General features: G+C 43.6%; 1 protein-coding gene across 5 annotated transcripts in view; it reads right to left on the reverse strand.

The window, feature by feature from the left end:
• RARB (retinoic acid receptor beta) overlaps positions 1-18,816 on the reverse strand; it is a 327,709-nt gene that overhangs the window by 9,275 nt on the left and 299,618 nt on the right. For all 5 annotated transcript variants that reach the window (XM_031052500.2, XM_031052499.2, XM_005152832.3 and 2 more), the window contains 2 exons: positions 13,093-13,253; positions 3,058-3,234 (listed from right to left, as the gene is read on the reverse strand). In XM_031052500.2, the coding sequence (XP_030908360.1) occupies positions 3,058-3,234; positions 13,093-13,253 (338 nt within the window). The remainder of the gene's footprint in view (positions 1-3,057; positions 3,235-13,092; positions 13,254-18,816) is intronic.

Below are 18,816 nucleotides of genomic sequence, written 5' to 3' on the forward strand. Positions count from 1 at the left end.
CCTTCAGCTGCCCTGTGAGGCTTAATGTTATTTCACTTCCAGAGATTTTGCTTGTTTATATATAAAACAATTCTTTGGCACATACCCAATAGAGTTTACTGAGCTCCTGGCACCACATTTCCTTTGTCAGCCTGTTTAAGGGAGGGGGATAAGCATCCACAGCCACAAAAACTAACACAAGCAGACCCGTTGGCACGGTTTATAAATGATTAAGGCTCCCTATGGACTGTGCTGAGGGCAGGCAGCGAAGCTGAGGGTCCTGCTGGTGTGGGGAGCCCAACACTATTCCTGGCTGGGATGGGAGCCCCATGTTGATACTCCTCCGTGCTGTGGCTATGAGGACACATCCAGGGGACTGCACAGCAGTGGGATCATGAGTACACCCCAGTGAGGCTCTCTCATGCTCTACAACACTCACACGGCACAGCACAGATAGGCAAAAGCACCAGGTGCTCACACAGCATGAGGGGGAACAGTACTCACTCCATGTCTCAGTGCACAACAGGGTAAAACATCCAAACCTCTCATAATTAGGAGAAATAGCTTGCTGGGGAGGAAATATGCACGATTAAGACACTGCCCCAAGTACTGAAGTTTAGCTTAAATACAGATACGGAGCTGCACTGCAATTCTGATGATGTGCAGGTGATGTGGGTTTAACAGATATGGGCATTTCAGAGACAGTGCACGCATCATGTGTTACTGTGCCCACGGTAGTTATCCCTTTTTCTTTTTAAGCAGCACATAAAATAGTCACATAAGGCTTGTGTAAATGTTGCACAGGAAAGTTAGGGCTCTCTGCGGCAACCACGTATTTTCTGCTCCTGGTTGTGGAAGAGCCTCAGCTCATCCCTGCCATAGCAGGTAGCTATGGCACTCGCTACGCCCTGCTTGCTCAGATGTGTCATGTTCTCTGGCTTCATGAAATATGAAAAAGAGAATGAGCAGGTAATTGGGAATGAGATGTCTCAACAAAGTCTATAACTAGAACTTGAAGGGTGCCACAGGGCCACAAAGCAAAAGCATTGAATTGTATTAAAGACTCAAGCTTTTCTATCCATTAATTAATTGGAATAAAGTCACAGTTTACCACCTGCTTTATTATTCTTTTTCTAATCTGACAACTATGCTTTTATTTTGTCACTTTGACCAAAGGCTGTGAAACGCCTTTATCTGGGTGCTTCAGGTAAAACTGCTTTCAGAAAGGGTGTCCCCAAATACCTGATATTGTCCAGCCATTGCTGGTGATGAGAAAAGCAAGTGCAGCTGCCAGGGGGACCCTGCACAACAGGGGCTGCCTATGCTCCAAGGGTAAGCTCCCACTACCCACCCCAATAAAGAGACAGGAGCTTGCAGGATCCTGAGCAATTACAGAATTAGGGTATGGGATTTTCCAGCAGCTACAGAGCCAGTGTATGGCAGCAATAAATAGGGGGCAGCAGCTTAAGGGCTAAACCTTCAGTTTGGATATGAAGATTGTTGCTATATCCTGACTCCTCCCCACCATTTCTGGGTAGTTTCTGTATTAACCATTTGTTACTGGCTACAATAGCAAAGCAGAAAGTATTCCTGTCCTGTACCTCTGGCAGAAGATGCTTGAGGAAGCACCACAGCTTATCAATTACTGTATGCCATTCAGTGTAAGGGGAACATAACTATTTCTTATCAGGACAGAGCTGCCGACGACAGGCATGTTACTGGTAATGGATGGCCTTGCCCCATGGAGGGGCCACACACAGTTAACAATGAGATGGGCAAGTCTGAATGAGAGCCTGGACGAAGGGGACAATCAGAGGTAACTCTTAAGCACAGCAGGGAAAGCTCAATCTTCCCTTTTTTTATAGGCCAAAGAATGATATTCCTTCCCCTCTCCCATCCCTCTTCCTCTTTCATCAATGTCCTCTAGATGTAATTCTTCAAAACAGCTTTGACCAAAACAAGAGGAAGAGGTCACAGCAGTAAGCATCCTTCTCAACATGATCCTGTTTGAAGCAATGCACTAATGCACTTTTAGAAATTCAAAGATTAATTACTTCAACTTCAAATTCCCTAGTTAAAACTCCTGTGTCATGCCAAAAAATGTATCTATAGTAGCCATTCTACAATGGGCTTCTTGGCCATGCTTGTCTCAATGAAGGCCTGAATGCTTGTGCAGAGGAAAGCATTTTATTAAGTATGTTTTGAACATGTTGAAAATACTGTTTTGCTGAAAGTTACTGCTATGACCAATAACACAAAACATATTTGCCACTAAAAGCCTGAAGACCTCTACGGAAAAGCTGAGCTCCCAGAGGGATCCTCTGAAGGTCAGCATGACAAAAACGACTGTAGGCAAAGGGAGGGAAGACACCTTGCCTTGACATAGTGGAGAAAACCTCCAAGCCCACCTGCATCATTCCCTGCTGCAGGTTGTATGCTTGCCTATTTAAAACTGAACTACATTTAGCCAAAATCTGCACAGAGCCCATTACAGCATCCACTCTCCACAGGTGCCTGCAGCACTGGTGAAAGCAGGGGGATCTGTGTCTGCCAGGCCCCAGCACACCAGTTTCCCCTCTACAACCTCCCAAAACCTCACTCTCAAGATTCATACCTTGTCCCTTGAATTAAATCATGATCACATATAACATTCCTAAAATGTTACATGGCGTACCGTCTTTCTAGGTGTCTCTTATAGAGAGCATTAAGTTTTGGAGGGAGGAAGAAAGAAAAAGAATCAGATGTCTCTTCAGTTAACAGTTAACACAATACAGGAGTTTTTCCAAAGCTGCACAGATTTTACTTTAGTGCCACAATACCAAAATGTGCTCTTCCTGCAACTGTATTGAAAGCTACAGACCATAGATGTAGTTCATACTTAATTTGAAAGCTATGCTCATCCCATACAACACACATCTGTAGCAGTACCAGAGTCCACTTGTGACTGTACCAGACTATCCAATAAACTCAATTTTGCAACCATAAGGCCAGGGCAGTATTTGACCTCTTTGCCAATTACAGTAAAAAGAAGGCTACAGAATACATTAGTAGTACAACAACAATGTTAAAAAACCATACCAGTATATCCAGGCAGGCGGCTTTAAGTAGAGTTATCTGGTCTGCAATGGTCAAACTTGTGAAGCCTGGCAATCGCTTTGCAAATTCCACTATTTTAATAATGCACTTTGTTGCAAGTTCACTGAATTTGTCCCAAAGCCCAAGGTCCAGTCGAACCCGATGATCTGCACTGGAGTTCTGGAAAGACAGACAGAAGGCACCATAAATCAACAACGTCTCTTTCAGTGAAGGGTTTTCAAGGGAACGAAACAAGAACTGAGTATTGCTTCCAGAAGTACTTTCTATTAACATTCCAGGCATTTTCTGCCGCTTGCTGTTGGGTTGATGCTGGTCTTAAAACTTGAATTAATAGCCTGAAAATTCCTTGGATATTTCTCTGTTACTTATGATTGCAGAGGCCATCTGTACAAGGAATACAAATGAACTTAAACATTTCCAAATGCCACTATCATTACTCTTCCCTGCCATTATATAATAAGTTCATTGAGAGAGACAATTTACAGTTGTATCCCAGAAAATAGAAATGAACAGTGGAACAAGAATATCAGGTCCTCATCTGGAAAAAGAAGCACAATATTTGGAACATAGTTTCACATACTTAAGGTCCTAGCAAATTAGTTCTACTTAATTTATCTGCTCTGTGGCTCTGCAAGAGTTCTACAGCTTTCTCAAGCTACAGTCTCCCATGAGTTAAAGAGCACTTCTTTACACAATGTTAAAAAAAACCACCATGTGCACTGATGAATGCTGTATGCTCATTTGATGATGCATCCAACTTACACTCTACTGTTTGAAGTGTTGCAAGGACATCCCAGCTGCATCTTTTGTTTCTGTATAGTCACATATCTTAATCAAAAAGTCCATAATTTGCTAGGCTGTGTAACAAATTTGTGTTAATTCTGTGATTAAGCTCATGTTTTCATACATTCAGAATAACCATTTGAAAGTGTTGAACATGTCAGCCAAGACCTGGCTTACTCAAAAGTTGCTGCATTCTATTTCACGCTAGCCCAAGAATGGTGTCAAGGGGAGACACCTGGTGAGTCGTTTTCAATCCATCCATGATTCCAATGGGCTGACAAGAACCAGATAACAAGAGAGCTCTGAAATACCTTGCACTACATTCCTGTTTTGCCAACATTTGATCCAATGCTGTTCAGGATGCAGCCAGTGTGATGGCCTCCCCCACTATTTCATGAGCCGCCAAGTTTAGTGTGTGCTCTAGCTGCCTTCAGCACTCAGGAAATCTCTTCATTGGAAGAGGAATTTTACCTGTCAAAATATGCTGGCAATGAATTTGCAAAAGGTGCTGAGCTGCAATGACAGAAAAGCAGAGGCAGAGCTTCTTCCACTTCTCATCTCAGCTTGTTGACTAACCAAGAGGGAGGCATCTCCAAAGAAAGGCTAACCTTAAGTACTTAAGTACTCGAGATAGGCCCTTAGTCAGGGAAGGGAAAATCCCGTCAGATGACGGTTTCCTCTGCAACTGTGATTAGCTGCTTAGTCTTAGCTGGTTGAAGTTAAATGTTAAATAAACTTTAAAATTAAATGAGAGGAATCAACCTAAAAGTCTAACAGCCATCAAAACCCATTCCATTTACATAGATCGCACTTTCTTGGAGGACAGTTCTCTAGTGACTCTGCCACCATCACCACTGATGGTGAGGATGCTCCCCTCCCTCAAAAACTTGAAGCCATCAGCTTCCCTTGGTTCATGGCAAGGTCGTGGGGTGAGCTCAGCTTGCTGTGATGCTGTCACCCCCTCCCTGGGCTGCCTTCACAGACACCACCACCACCATCAGTCATGAAGAGGAAAGTCCTGACAGGTCCCAAGGGCACTGCCAGCCTGACATTCACCCTCACTTGCAACAGGGCTGCAATTTGAGCCAGTAATGGTTACATTAGGCTCTTACTGAAAAAACAGATGCTAAACCATGCTGCGCAGATTGAGGGCACACACATACTCTTCGCTGCTCCCCCTTTTTTCAAGGGATTAAGAAATGAAATTCATCATTTCTATTTGAGTTTTTATTCCGGAAACTTCTTTTTTTTTTCCTTTTGTTTTTTTTTCCTTTAATGATAGAAGAAAAGATGGGAGAAAACGTCTTTATAATCCTGAACCTAACAAATTGCCTTCAAAACGGTCCCAAACTAACAGGTTAACAGTCATTGTAATGCCCTTTGAAACATTTCTTTTGGCTACCGGAGTATGCATCCTTCAGATTTATTTTATTTCATCCTCAAGGACCTTGGTGAAATACAATACATTGGAGGAAAAATAAGATCAAGATGTGCAGTCATTCAGGCTGTAATTAAATTTAATAGGCAGTTTATCCAGTTCATAGAAAGATGGCATAGCAGAGAGCTACACAAAGCAAAGCCTAAAGCAGGAAATCATTTTACACTAGGGTATCCATCTGGAAAAAAAAGACGTTGCATGAAACCAGTAAATGTGAATGCAATCTTCATCAGTATCATATGAGGTTACTTTATCACACTGCAGTACGGGCAACGGGAAGTTTGACGTGTCTTCCACTAAGAGTAATGCGCGCCCGTCTTAACAAATGTAAATCTTACTCAGTATTATGCAAACTGAAGAGAAGGGGCAGTTAATAAAATACAAAATAACCAGGTGGTTTATTACGCCAGGTGCCAAATTCCACAGCACTGAAGCTAATGTGGTTTACACATTATCATGGAGATGCTACAAATGGAGAGGGTTTTAACATTTTATCTGTCAATGAACCTAGTAATGAAAACAGCTATATTTTTAGTAGCATTTCTGAATATGTAAAAGTAAGCCAGACTCAACATCAATGCATAGAATCATAGAATCAGCTGGGTTGGAAAAGACCTTGAAGATCATCCAGTCCAACAGTTCCCCCCAGCACTGCCAAGGCAACCACTAAACCATGTCACTGAGGGCCTTATCTACATGGTTTTTGAACACTTCCAGGGTTGATGATTCCATCACTGCCCTGGGCAGCCTGTTCTAATGCCTGACCACCCATTTGGTGAAGAAATTTTTCCTAATATCCAGTCTAAGATCTCATAACTCCATAAATACATTAAACAACACTGGCCCGCTATATTGTACTTCCAGGAGACATCTGGTAGGTTGAAATTCCCCACAAGAACAAGGGCTCAAGATTGTTAAACTTCTCCCAGCTGTTTGAAGAACACTTCTTCTGTAGCTTCATCCTGGTTGGGTGGTCTATAACGGACACCTACCAGGATATCTGCTTGGTTGGCCTTCCCCCTCATCTTCACCTACAAACATTCAACCTTCTCACACATAACATTGAGTTCAAGGCAGTCGATGCACTCCCTGACAAACAACGCACCCCCACCGCTCTTTCCTCACCTATCCTTCTGAAGAGCCTGTAGCCATCCCCTGCAGCACCCCAATTATGTAAGTCATCCTATTATGCTTCTGTGATGGCAACTATATCATGCTTTCCCTGCTGCAGAATGGCTTCCAGCTCCTCCTGTTTGTTGCCCATGTTGTGGGCAACAGCACAGATACATTTAAGTTGCCCTGTGGACCTGGCCTCCAACAGTGTCATGCTACCCCTGCTCATTTCCAGAGAGCATGGTTTTCTGGTGAAGTCCCTCACCCTGGCCCCAGTCAGGTCCACATGCTGGGTCCTCTGTTCCCCTTAATGTGAAGTCAGCAATCACAAATACTCTTCTTTTTTACCTAGTAGAGTTGGTCCTGATATGAGGTGCTGACTCACCCACAGTGACTCTTCTGACCTGGATGATCCCATACCTGCTTCATCATCCTCCTCATTTTTTCGATCTTCAAGTACCAGGGCTTTGAATCTGTTGTCACCTTCCCAAGGCGACATAAGCTGTAATATGCCACCTACTCAGAGGACTAACCTGTTTGCAACCTCCCCTGTCTCCTAGGTCCCGTTCATTTGCTTGGTAACAAGAGGATAGGGGATCCTTACTTTCTCTTGTTTTGGGATGATACAGTACAGCTCCACCAATCAGTCTCCTCCTCAGATTGCCTCATGCTCCTTAGCCCTTCCAATTCTTCCCATAGCTCTGCCACCACATAGAACAAATAATCAACCTGGTCACATCTTGCACAGTTACCATCCAACATCACACATGGGCTCTGGCACTCATTGCAGCCAGACACCTTGATGTATGCATGTTTTTGAGAGACCCCTGTCTGGGTTGCCATGTCCTTTCCTGGCCACAAGACAGGACTTTGTTTTCTTTGCCTTCTGCTGGGAAGATGACATCCTTGGTCACCTTCTCAGTGACCACTGACTGAGCCTACCTCTTCAGCTCCTGGGCTTCTGGGCCCTTCCTGCTTGCCCTGTCTGTGTGTACTACCATAACATGCCCTGACTGCTGCGCATGCTCCTGGTCACTCATGCTCCCATGAGTGTTTTATACCATGGGAGCAACCAGGAGTTGTCACTCTTGGTGCCCTAAGAGTCAGCTACTCAGTCAGCAGCACTGCCAGCTCCTGGGCAAGACCTGGCAAGGGCTTAGGGCTCCTTTTGTGGCTCTGGTCATTGAGGAAAGAGACTGGATGCTGTGTTTTCCCCATGCTCTGGTGCTGAAGGCACACTCTCCAGAGCTACTCACCTCAGCAAATGCAGTAAAACATTCAGCATGCAGTAAAACCAAACTAAAATAAATGCAGTAAAATAGGTTGAACAACAAAGCATGGGGTTAATAAAATGCACATTAGAAACAGAAACTCGGATGAAATTTGCCTGGGGACCGCCTCTAACCACGCTGTGAAAAAGATGCAGACGCTATGACTTTTCCTGAATATTTTACTGAAGCAGTTTTTGACTGTCTTTACCAGGAGCAGTCTTGCACGTTTTTCAGGCCTATGCACCAGTGCACATATGGTGGAACAATACTGTAATACACCCCAGTGGCATCTTTATTAGTTGAAAAGCCCAACCTTGCTATGAAATCCAATTAAACAGCCATTTTTGCCACATAAATTGATCCCATTTTTCCATCATTTTTGCTTTTTTTCATTGCAGGCTGCTCTACCTCCACATTAACAATATGGGATGAGGTACTCACAGAAACATACACAGTAGCAGAATCCCTACTGTCTTTAAAATCCACTTTACAAAGGAAACAAGGCTCACAGGGGAACTCTGCCCTAATCAGGAACACTTGCTATGCCTCTTTAGCAAAAGCAATGCACTCCAGCTCCAGTGAGCTCACCAAGTACCACAGCATGCTCAGTTGCAGCATCAGGAGATATATATATGTGTGTATATGTATATATCCTGGTATATATACTAGGTCCTCCACCTGGGTCGGAGCAATCCCAGGCACAGCCATAGGTTGGGCAGAGAATAGATTCAGAGCAGCCCTGCGGAGAAGGACTTGGGGGTGTTGATCGATGAGAAAATGAACATGAGCCGGCTGCAGTGTGCGCTTACAGCCCAGAAAGCCAACCGTATCCTGGGCTGCATCAAAAGAAGCGTGACCAGCAGGTCAAAGGAGATGATCCTGCCCCTCTACTCTGCTCTTGTGAGACCTCACTTGGAGTATTGTGTACAGTTCTGGTGTCCTCACCATAAAAATGACATGGAACTGTTGGAACAAGTCCAGAGGAGGGCCACGAGGATGATCAGGGGACTGGAGCACCTCCCATATGAAGACAGGATGAGAAAGTTGGGGCTGTTCAGCCTGGAGAAGAGAAGGCTGCATGGAGACCTCATAGCAGCCTTCCAGTATCTGAAGGGGGCCTACAGGGATGCTGGAGAGGGACTATTCATTAGGGACTGTAGTGATAGGACAAGGGGTAATGGGTTGAAACTTAAACAGGGGAAGTTTAGATTGGATATAAGGAAGAAATTCTTTACTGTGGAGCTGGTGAGGCACTGGAATGGGTTGCCCAGGGAATTTGTTAATGCTCCATCCCTGGCAGTGTTCAAGACCAGGTTGGATGAAGCCTTGGGTGATATGGTTTAGTGTGAGGTGTCCCTGCCCATGGGATGATAGATGTAGATGATCTTAAGGTCCTTTCCAACCCTAACTATTCTATGATTCTATATATATGCAAAGGAACATATACATATAGGCAGAGAACAATAGCCACATAACTTCTAAGCCTAGCACTATCAAAATGCTGCTAAGATGCAAAACATCTCTGCTTCCAGCCAGCCAAGAGCAACCCAAGAGAACCCACAGCAAGGGTCTACAGAGTCAAACTTATCTTCTGTTTTATCCTCCCTTTCTCACAAGGCTGGATGTAACACAGCTGCAGACCTACAAGTAATGCCAGTCTCAAGGGACAAACAGTACAGTTACACTCAATTATACTATAAAGTATGATATCTCCAGAGAAATTACTAAGGCACTCTCTCTTACCTGGATGGCAGTAATAAAAGAGATCTATTTATGATGGACTTTTGAAATCTGTAACATTTAAACAGCTTGCTGATTCTCATCATCATCAGAACTATACTTGCTACTACCCAGCAAATGCAACTGTTAAATCAAATGATCCAGGAAATTTAATACGAGTGTTATTCTCCCATTATTTTAACTAGACTTTTATTAACTATGCAAAGTATGGTAATTGTTACAGATAGGGACACTCTTTCTTTTTAAAGAGCAGATGGATAGAAAAAAATCGTAATTCAAAATGCTTCTCCAAACCTGTTTTTGAACAGGCAAAAAAGTACAATGGGGGAGGAAAAATCACCATGTAACATTTACCTCTGGGAAATGCAAGCTGCAGTGCTCGAGGGTGAGAGGAGCCAGATACACAAGCTAAATGTCTGGGCATTTTTTATGACTGTATCTCTGTAAGATCTTCTTTACTGCACTCTCTTATACTTAAAATTCTTCTCTCTTTTTAGCAACCAACAAAATTGTGTTTTAAATCAGTCTGGCTGATCATGTAACTGGAGGCACACAGGGGCTGTGCTTGCAGAACAGTTTCTTCTGCCCATCACCTCTCTCTGTACGCAAGAGCAAAGCTCATGAAATTTAAGTGAATCCACATCAATTCAATACACTCACTTGTCACCTTTTGCTTAAAGAATGGAATAAAATACTCTAAGGTTACAAAAGCAATCTGTATGCTCTGCAGTGTGAGCATGCCGTGATTCATGACTGCTAGCCTGCAGAATGGGGTATAACAGCAGGACTGGTGGCAATCTTCGACCCGTACTAGCCTGCTACTGATGAAGAAATGGTGTAGGCCTCTTGCTCCTCTGGGACTGAGCATTTAGAAAAAGGGATGTGTGTTCCTTTTTTCTGACTTCTGGTCTCTATTTCAAGCATCTCAAAAGGACAGGGTATTGCTTGAGTCCTGCCATTTGACCAGCAGCTGGTGGTGGTGTGCATGCACCAAAGCTGTGCTTCTCTGACCAGCATATACACCTTCTACTTCCTGCATCCTCTGCCACCGCACAAAGCCTTCTGCCCCTGCTCCTGGGCTGATAGGAGATGAAGATGACCCTTAATCCACCCCAAGCAGTACTCTGTCCCTTCCACAGCTAGGTAGAGACTGTTCATAAAAATGAGTTTTTAACACTGAATTCCCAGCTAAAAAAGTTGGATTGGTTGTCAGACCTTAGTTGAGGAGAGATTTAAATACTGTGTTTCACACAAAGACCATGAGAATGCAGTAGGAAGACAGCATTTAGCACTGCTGTTATTAGTTTTGACACAGCTGTTGAAGGAAGCTGTATTGTTGTCAAAAACTCAAGGTAAATAAGCCAAAAATACTCTTTCAGTACAATGCTGGTTATTGCAAGTTGTATAGTACCAAACCATGACAAAGCAGCAGGGACTTCAGCCACACACAGCAACTGCCATGGACTTCCAACAGACCAGCAATAAACCCAAGAAATCTTTTCCCTAAGCTCTCTGATCTGGCCTGTGATACAAATGAGCAGTATCCAGCCCCAGAGAGAGTGTGGTCAGGTCATGGTTACTCAGGACCCACTGACAGACCAGATTCATCTGTTCATTACTTAGCTCAAGGTGCTCTCAGTGAGGGTTCTGAAATTCCAACAGGGACATAAATTCACCATGGGGGTCAGCAGGAACCCAAGGAGGAAGATATCAGTGCTGGGTGTGATACGCAACAAGACCCTCTCCAATTTCATCCACTTGTATCATTTCAAGAGCTAAAATATTAATGATGCTTAAGCATCCAATATGTAATGCAAGCGTATAGGTGCCCAGGCTTATCTTTCAACCCTCTAAGATCTTTGGCAATTACCAGTATGAAGTACCACCACACCAGCTGCAATGCACTCTTCTAACTCAGAGATAACACAGAAGCACACATCAACATGCCCATGTTGGGAGGTATACTGACAGATTGCTCTCGGATAGCCAAGCCATTTGAAAGGCAGCCTGTGAGCCATAAACTCTGGCACAAATACCAGCCTGGCTATGACTCCCAGCTGCAGGCATACAACCACCTCTTCTACAAAGCATAAACTCAGTCTTTGAACTGGGGAGATGCTTTTCACACTTGTCCAGAAATGGTTTTGCATTTGTAGGAGTGTGAGAGCCTGTTTGGAAGATTTCATTCACTCCAAGATGAGGATGTAACCGCATGTGCTGAGAGGAGGGGTAGAGGGCATTAACCCAGGAATTTCCTTTGGAAGACACACTATGGATCCCATCATCTCCAGCTTCGCCTATGGTTATGTCACAACGTGGCTGCTTTCAAGCTTTCAGCCTTGCAAGTTGTGCTAGTCCCTCAGTGCCTGCCTGTGCAATATTTACCAGTATACCTACACTGATGTTTTGACTACATCTTACAGGAGCAAGGCTAGCACCAGAGAAGCACGTGGAGGACAGATGCCTTCCTCACTACTTACCATTTTATGTGGGTCTTGAAATTAAATGTTCTGAGTACCAGTGCCACACAGGGAACTGCCTAGGTCACTCTTTGAGAAATCTAATGCTTGTTTCAATAGCAGAGCACTTACTCAAAACAGAGTGTAATCCAGTAATAGAGGTATTTCACCCGTTTTCTGGGGCTAGTCCCAGATCTCTAGCTAGGATTGGAGGTAGATGTCTCCTTGCCCCAGCCATAACACTCCTGTACTCCTGATCTTGGCAGCCAAAGTGCAGGCTCAACTACTTCAGGACCTTCTGTACATCCCTCTGAAACAGACAGTGCTGCTACAACTGACAGCAAGACCAGACCCAGCAAAGTCATTTCTCTACTGACAAGACACTGAGCATTACCTAACAGTTATTTTTTAGCATCTCTTTTATAATGGCATTTGCATATTTGACATTGAATTTCCTCTCTGAAATCAATTACTATCACTGACTTTCCATGTATTTAGAAGTGTGACCAGCAGGTCAAAAGAGGTGATCCTGCCCCTCTACTCTGCTCTTGTGAGAACTCACTTGGAGTATTGTGTGCAGTTCTGGTGTCCTCAGCATAAAAAGGACTTGGAACTGTTAGAACAAGTCCAGAGGAGGGCCACGAGGATGATCAGGGGACTGGAGCACCTCCCATATGAAGACAGGCTGAGAAAGTTGGGGCTGTTCAGCCAGGAGAAGAGAAGGCTGCATGGAGACCTCATAGCAGCCTTTCAGTATCTGAAGGGGGCCTACAGGGATGCTGGGGAGGGACTCTTCATTAGGGACTGTAGTGATAGGACAAGGGGTAACGGGTTGAAACTCAAACAGGGGAAGTTTAGATTGGATATAAGGAAGAAATTCTTTACTGTTAGGGTGGTGATGTGCTGGAATGGGTTGCCCAGGGAGGTAGTGAATGCTCCATCCCTGGCAGTGTTTAAGACCAGGTTGGATGAAGCCTTGGGTGATATGGCTTAGTGTGAGGTGTCCCTGCCCATGGCAGGGGGGTTGGAACTAGATGATCTTGAGGTGCTTTCCAACCCTAACTATTCTATGATTCTATACCTGTGCTTTTCTCAAGGCTAAGGAGATGCAATGACTGCATCTGCTTCTGCATCTGTTTCTATTTGAAACACCTGAAACCTCTAATGCAAAACCTGCATCATCCAGAATGTATGTGGCACAAGCCATACTTACTGTAGTGTATTTTCCCAGCTGGCAGAGTGAGGGGAAGGTTTCCTGGTGAGCTTTTCGTATCTTCTCAGTGAGATCATCCAACTCTGCTGTCATTTCATAGTTTTCTGTGGACTCCTGCTTTGAAGGCTCCTTCTTCTTTTTGTTCCTATCATTTCTGACAGCTACAGAAAAAGCAGAGACACAGATCACGTTGTTATTCATATCACCCCATCTGCTTTTGCTGCTCTAGTTCAAAACACTGTAAAATGTTTTTATTTTAAACATAAATTAAGTGGAGGAAAAAATGTTATATGCACAGAGAATACTAATGCAAGATTAATTACTTAACTGTAAGAATTTAATGGGTAATGATGAAACCAAACTTCCATAGGTGCTTGTTGTGGATGTATCATCACACTCCCCTAGTATCTATTTTCCCAGAAAATCTACTTCACTTTGTATGCACTGTGTCTCAGTAACTTTGTGAGGTGGTATCTTTTCATTGGATCATTACAGCTGTACATGGTAAATGGCAAAGTCCTCTGCAGTGATGCAACAATTATTTTATGGGATATAAATACCACTAAAAAAAGACAGCAACAGCCTTTCTTCATAAATTTCTCAGTATGGGCAATAACAAAACCCATACAAAACTAATACAAACTCTACCAAGCAGAAGTTATTTAAAGAGAAAGTTAAATATGAAAACAGTAAATGAAAGAAGATGAAACATATTAAACTCCAGATCTGAAGATCAAAGGAGAAGCACAAACACTTGAAAGAGTAAAAATGGCAGTGAAGCTATCTAAAGTTGCTTGCCATCTGCTCCTGTACTCAGATCAGCCTTCTACCTTCCCTTGGCTGTGAGGGATTACTGGAAATATGCATTGTGCAGCACTTGTGCTGTAACTGATTTCCCACATATTTGTGTTTTGTAATAAAATATGACAGCTGCTCCATCACCATGCTATTCTTTGTTCTTTTAACAAAAATAGCTTAATTTTACAAAACGTGCCCAGGAGATGAGTCTGTCTGCAGTATTGCCAGTACTTGTGAATTTTATCAAGAGACTTCTTGTTAGCCAAATCTAATGTCTTAAGTGTAACCAGATGCATAAGGGTCTACAACAAAGCTAAGTAAAATCAATCCCTCTCCCCAAAGACTCCATGTCAATATTGAACACCCCAAAGACTAAATGTTATTGGACAAATAAAACCAATCCTAACATTTGCTCATGTTCAAAACCTTATATTTAAAACAAAGCCCTAAACCCTGAGGGTGAAGCTGGTGGGTTTGGCATGTGTGAGGATAGATGGGGATTTTGGATGGCCAAAGATCTGCTGATTCTCATTAGTACTGTCCTGCTCCAGAAAGCGGAGCATCTATCTGTATCTACGTACACAGCAAAATCTGCAGATGCCCGGAGCCATCTCCATGCCAGCTCTTTTTCCCTGTGGGTTCTCCAGGCCCATCTCTACATCTGTGGTTGCTTCCTACACACCTATGAACCATGAAGGATCAAAAAGAGCAGACAAAAGGTGAACGCTTCAGGAGGAAGAGGTGTCAATCCAGTCTCACCTACACTATCTGTTTGAGAACAAATGACACACAGTTGGATTCTCTGGGTGTCCTTTCTGAGAGAAAATGAAGTGTCATTGGAAAATGGTGGGGTGGGAAACTTGCAAAGCCAGGGCACTACAGAAATAACGTATGTGTACCAGAAACTAAGGGGTAGATGCAGTGAATATTGTTCCTTTGTGAGACCATTAGGCACATACTCTATGGGATGAACAGCTCTAATTTTCCTTATTATGTATTTATTTATTTCTCTCTTATATATTTAGTCAAACTAAAGGTTTGACTTCACAACTAAGAAAACTCTGACCTTCATCCAGCAGATATATTAATGATGAACTTGACTTTAACTGCGTGAACAGACTAGCACTGAAGCAGTTACGTGCTTTGCTGGATCAGGGCTGGGACGCTGGGCATGTCAACAGGTTAAAGCCTAACTTCAAGCACCATCAATTCTGGTGTCTGGAGTAACACAGATTCAAAGCAGGTCAGGAAATGTAGCCTGAAAAGGTACCTTTTTGTTAAGGTTTAATGCTACCAGTGCCATGATGTTTGGGGGTGGGTTGGATTCCTCTCTTCCTTTTACAAACCCTAAAGCCAATGCCCTGATTTATTTGCTGGACCCCACGGCAAAGTGCAAGTACGGTCTCTTGCACTGAAAAAACATCCAGGACCAACATGTGAGTTCTGAGTACTCCAAACAACCAGTGCACTTCAGAAGTAAATCCTGATCGCTGCCCCACTTGGGAGATAAAAGAGCTCCTTAGAAAACTCTGTTAACTCCTACACAACCGCAAAGCACAATAAGCCTTTGTAATAACTCCCCATTTACTTATAGCTCTACGAGCTGATTGACAAATTTGCCAAACAGGAGGCCTCAGCAGCTACTTTTCTCAAGAGCTTTGAACTCTTTGTGGAAGACAAAGACATAATTTAGGCCAGCTTCAGAGCAGCTGCCAAGAGCTCCCAGAGGCCAGGAGATGACTCCATTAGGAACTGCGCTGTGCTCCTGTGCTACCCCGGCACAGCTCCCACTGCAGCTGTACCTGAAATCTCTTTGCCTCCAAAGGCCACCAAAGGGACAGCTGCTGGTCAATCCACATCACCAAATTGGCCCAGCTCTGTCCTCTTTCTTTTCGGGTGCAAATCACTATAAAGGGCAGGAAGGGGAGAATTAATACATCCTGAAAACTAAGGACAGTTTCTGTTCATCGATACCTTCTTTCAATGATTCCAGCAGCCTTTTTAATGATAAAACCTGATTAACATTTATCTTTCTGCCTCATATATTTTTTCTATTTCCTACATTTGCTTTTGATAAAGCTGTATCAGACATGGCAGTGTTTCTATATTCCCTGAAGGATAACACAATAAAGTGCTGACATATAATACCCAGGCTCCAAAAATAAAGAATTTCAGTAACACTGAACCATTATGCATTAGGTACGTTTAAAAGAGTTAAATAAAAACATATAAACGCACACATTTACCCAGTAAATTTAAAAACCATCACAGCTCTGGGAACAGGAACTGTCACACCACATGTGAGAAGGGTTTTGGATTACAGCTTATGGTTATATTACATAAATCACACCTTTTTGTATCTTGATCTTTACATGCATATGATCACATCAATCCCCAATGCAATTTCACTGCCTTTTAATGATGATATGCCAGTCATGAATCTGTGTCACAGTTAATGTGGCTGTAGAAAACTCAGGTTATGAATTTCATTACTTGTGCACTAAAATCTGACTTGATGGCTGCATTAATTGGGAGTTCCCGACAGGGGACAGTGTGGAAGCTCTCTTGCCCTGTAAGAAATACTGAAGTTAAAAACCCTAAGAAAACAAATAAGGGGTGGGGAAAGGGAATGAAAGAAAGGTGTATCTTGATACATGATGAAGCCATGTCTTGGTGCTGCTTCGATGACTGAGCGATGCATGCCCATGTCTGAGCATGTCTGCTCTGATCCATCTTCCCATGACAGCTACCGTGTCGCCTCAACACACACACACACACACACACACACACACACACAGACACACACACACATATCCCAGGATTTGCACTTCTAACACCCAGGTAGCTGCCTTAGTAAGCTGGTAAAGGCATTTTCTGTTGCCTTAGTTTTAAGGACCAGCCCGTACCCTCCTACGTTCATTCCCCATACCTGATGGTAGACAGGCTGAACACCATCTCTTGCCCCATCCAATCAGTTATCCTCACCCCATGTTTTCCACTGCTTTCCTTAGCCTCAATTTCCTTCTGCTTGAAGCAATGGGCAAGAGGCACAGAAGCTGCAGGAGGGAAGGATGCATTCAAGAGCAGGGCCTGCTGAAGATGGAACTATAAGAAAAACACAAGCTCCAAGTGCTCCGAGGACCCCAGCACTGTCATTTAGCAACCACACAGCGATTCTCCTGCTTGAGTGGGATCATTTCAAGCATGCTGTAATGTTGGAATTGTCCAGTCTTAAACGCAAACCCTTCAGGTCCACCAAACCTAGTCACTGCTTGTCCTAAGGACAGTATGGGATCCAGCCTGAGAGATTTAGGTAGTTTCTAGATAATCGGGTAAAACTATGGAATAGCAAGTGTATGCACTCGTCATTGTCAAATGTGGCATGAATGTGTCCAGGGGAGAAGAATCTGCAGGTTGCAATGTGCTTTTTCCATTTACTTGCACAATCTGTGCTTCCCCAGATGCCCAGAAGAGAGTTAAACAGCACCTTTCATATATTATAATGATTAATCACCTATAAATTCATGACTTGAAATGCTATCATTACAGTTTTGCCTCCTGGAGATCCCCATGACCTTTGAAGAGCTCTGTGTACTAGTTAACTGGTTTTGTTCCTGTAGCAACAACTACCAGTGTTTCCAGTTAGTTTGCATTCCTGTAAAACCACACTTCTCTTGTCCCTAAATATTTTGGAAGTTACTTGTTAAGCTACAAGCCTCAAAAGCACCATCAAGCACACAGAGCAAGTCAGAAATTGCTCAGTCCTGGGTGCAAGGTAGGTTTTCAAAAAGACTCCTTTTGTTTGTGAATACTGGTGAGAAGAGGAATTGAAGGTGAGCTGAGGTGGGACTGGCAGACACCTGCCAACTCTCCCCTCTTGGCTGAGGCTTGCCCTCCTACCTGCTCTCCTGCCCCTCGGGAAGCCATCTATCCCTTGCCAAATAGCAGGCAGCCAGGGCTGCCCCAGATTGCAGGTAAACGGTATCACATGTGGGCAGTGAGGCTGATGCTCAGCACTGCACCCAGGGCTTCCAGGAGCACCAAGCTGCTGGCTAGGGTGGAAACCCACAAGTCTTGCACAGCTCTTTTGTTTCTCCAATTCCAGTGGCAGCTGTTAAGAATTTCTAATTCTGGTAGGCGTCAGCAGCTGTGGACAATTTCAGTCAAATAAGCAAAATGCTTACGTATTGCACTGCCAAGTTTGATCTGTAAAGATAAACGCTGTGCACATACCACATGTCACCCTTCTCCCCATCACCCTTCAATAAACTGTACTCATGGCAATGGCTGGCAGTCCATAAGGATCTTTCACAACAGTCACCTTGGAAAGCCTTGAACCAAGGGAGACTTATCACCCCCACCACTGCTGATGAATGAGGCTCTCCGACCCTATGGACAAAGCCAGCACCCAGCTGCACATCCCTTACAGCTCCCATGCCTTGGACCTGGTGGAAGCAGGCATAGAGATGAGGGAGCTCAAGGAGGTTGATTTTCACAGCTCCAACATAAGAAACAAAATGACTACCTTGAAGGCAACACAATCATGCCTGACAAATCAATCTGCCATCAGTTCAGAAAAGCAATACTCCTGTTCATGTTTTAACAGCAATGCAATCGGAAGTCAAACACAGCATTAAAATATGCAGAACTCCAGGTAGTTATAAATAGATTGGCTTTCCTACGTCATGATTTCCAGATGAAATAATGTTTTCTTTCAGGCAAAACCGCTTAGTCTTTATAAAGAACAGGAAACTATGTTAAAACAAATTCCCATGCCAAAACTGAGCTTTGACACATGGAGAACAATTGGAGGCAAAGCACGTTTCAAACACAGAACTCTCATTTTTAATGGACAAAGCCAGAAACAAGTACACAGTTATGTAATGGATGTCAAGCACAGAACCAAAACACATTGAAACCTGCATA

The sequence above is a fragment of the Melopsittacus undulatus genome, chromosome 1 (assembly GCF_012275295.1).
Source record: "Melopsittacus undulatus isolate bMelUnd1 chromosome 1, bMelUnd1.mat.Z, whole genome shotgun sequence".
In the NCBI taxonomy this organism is placed as follows: Eukaryota; Metazoa; Chordata; class Aves; order Psittaciformes; family Psittaculidae; genus Melopsittacus; species Melopsittacus undulatus.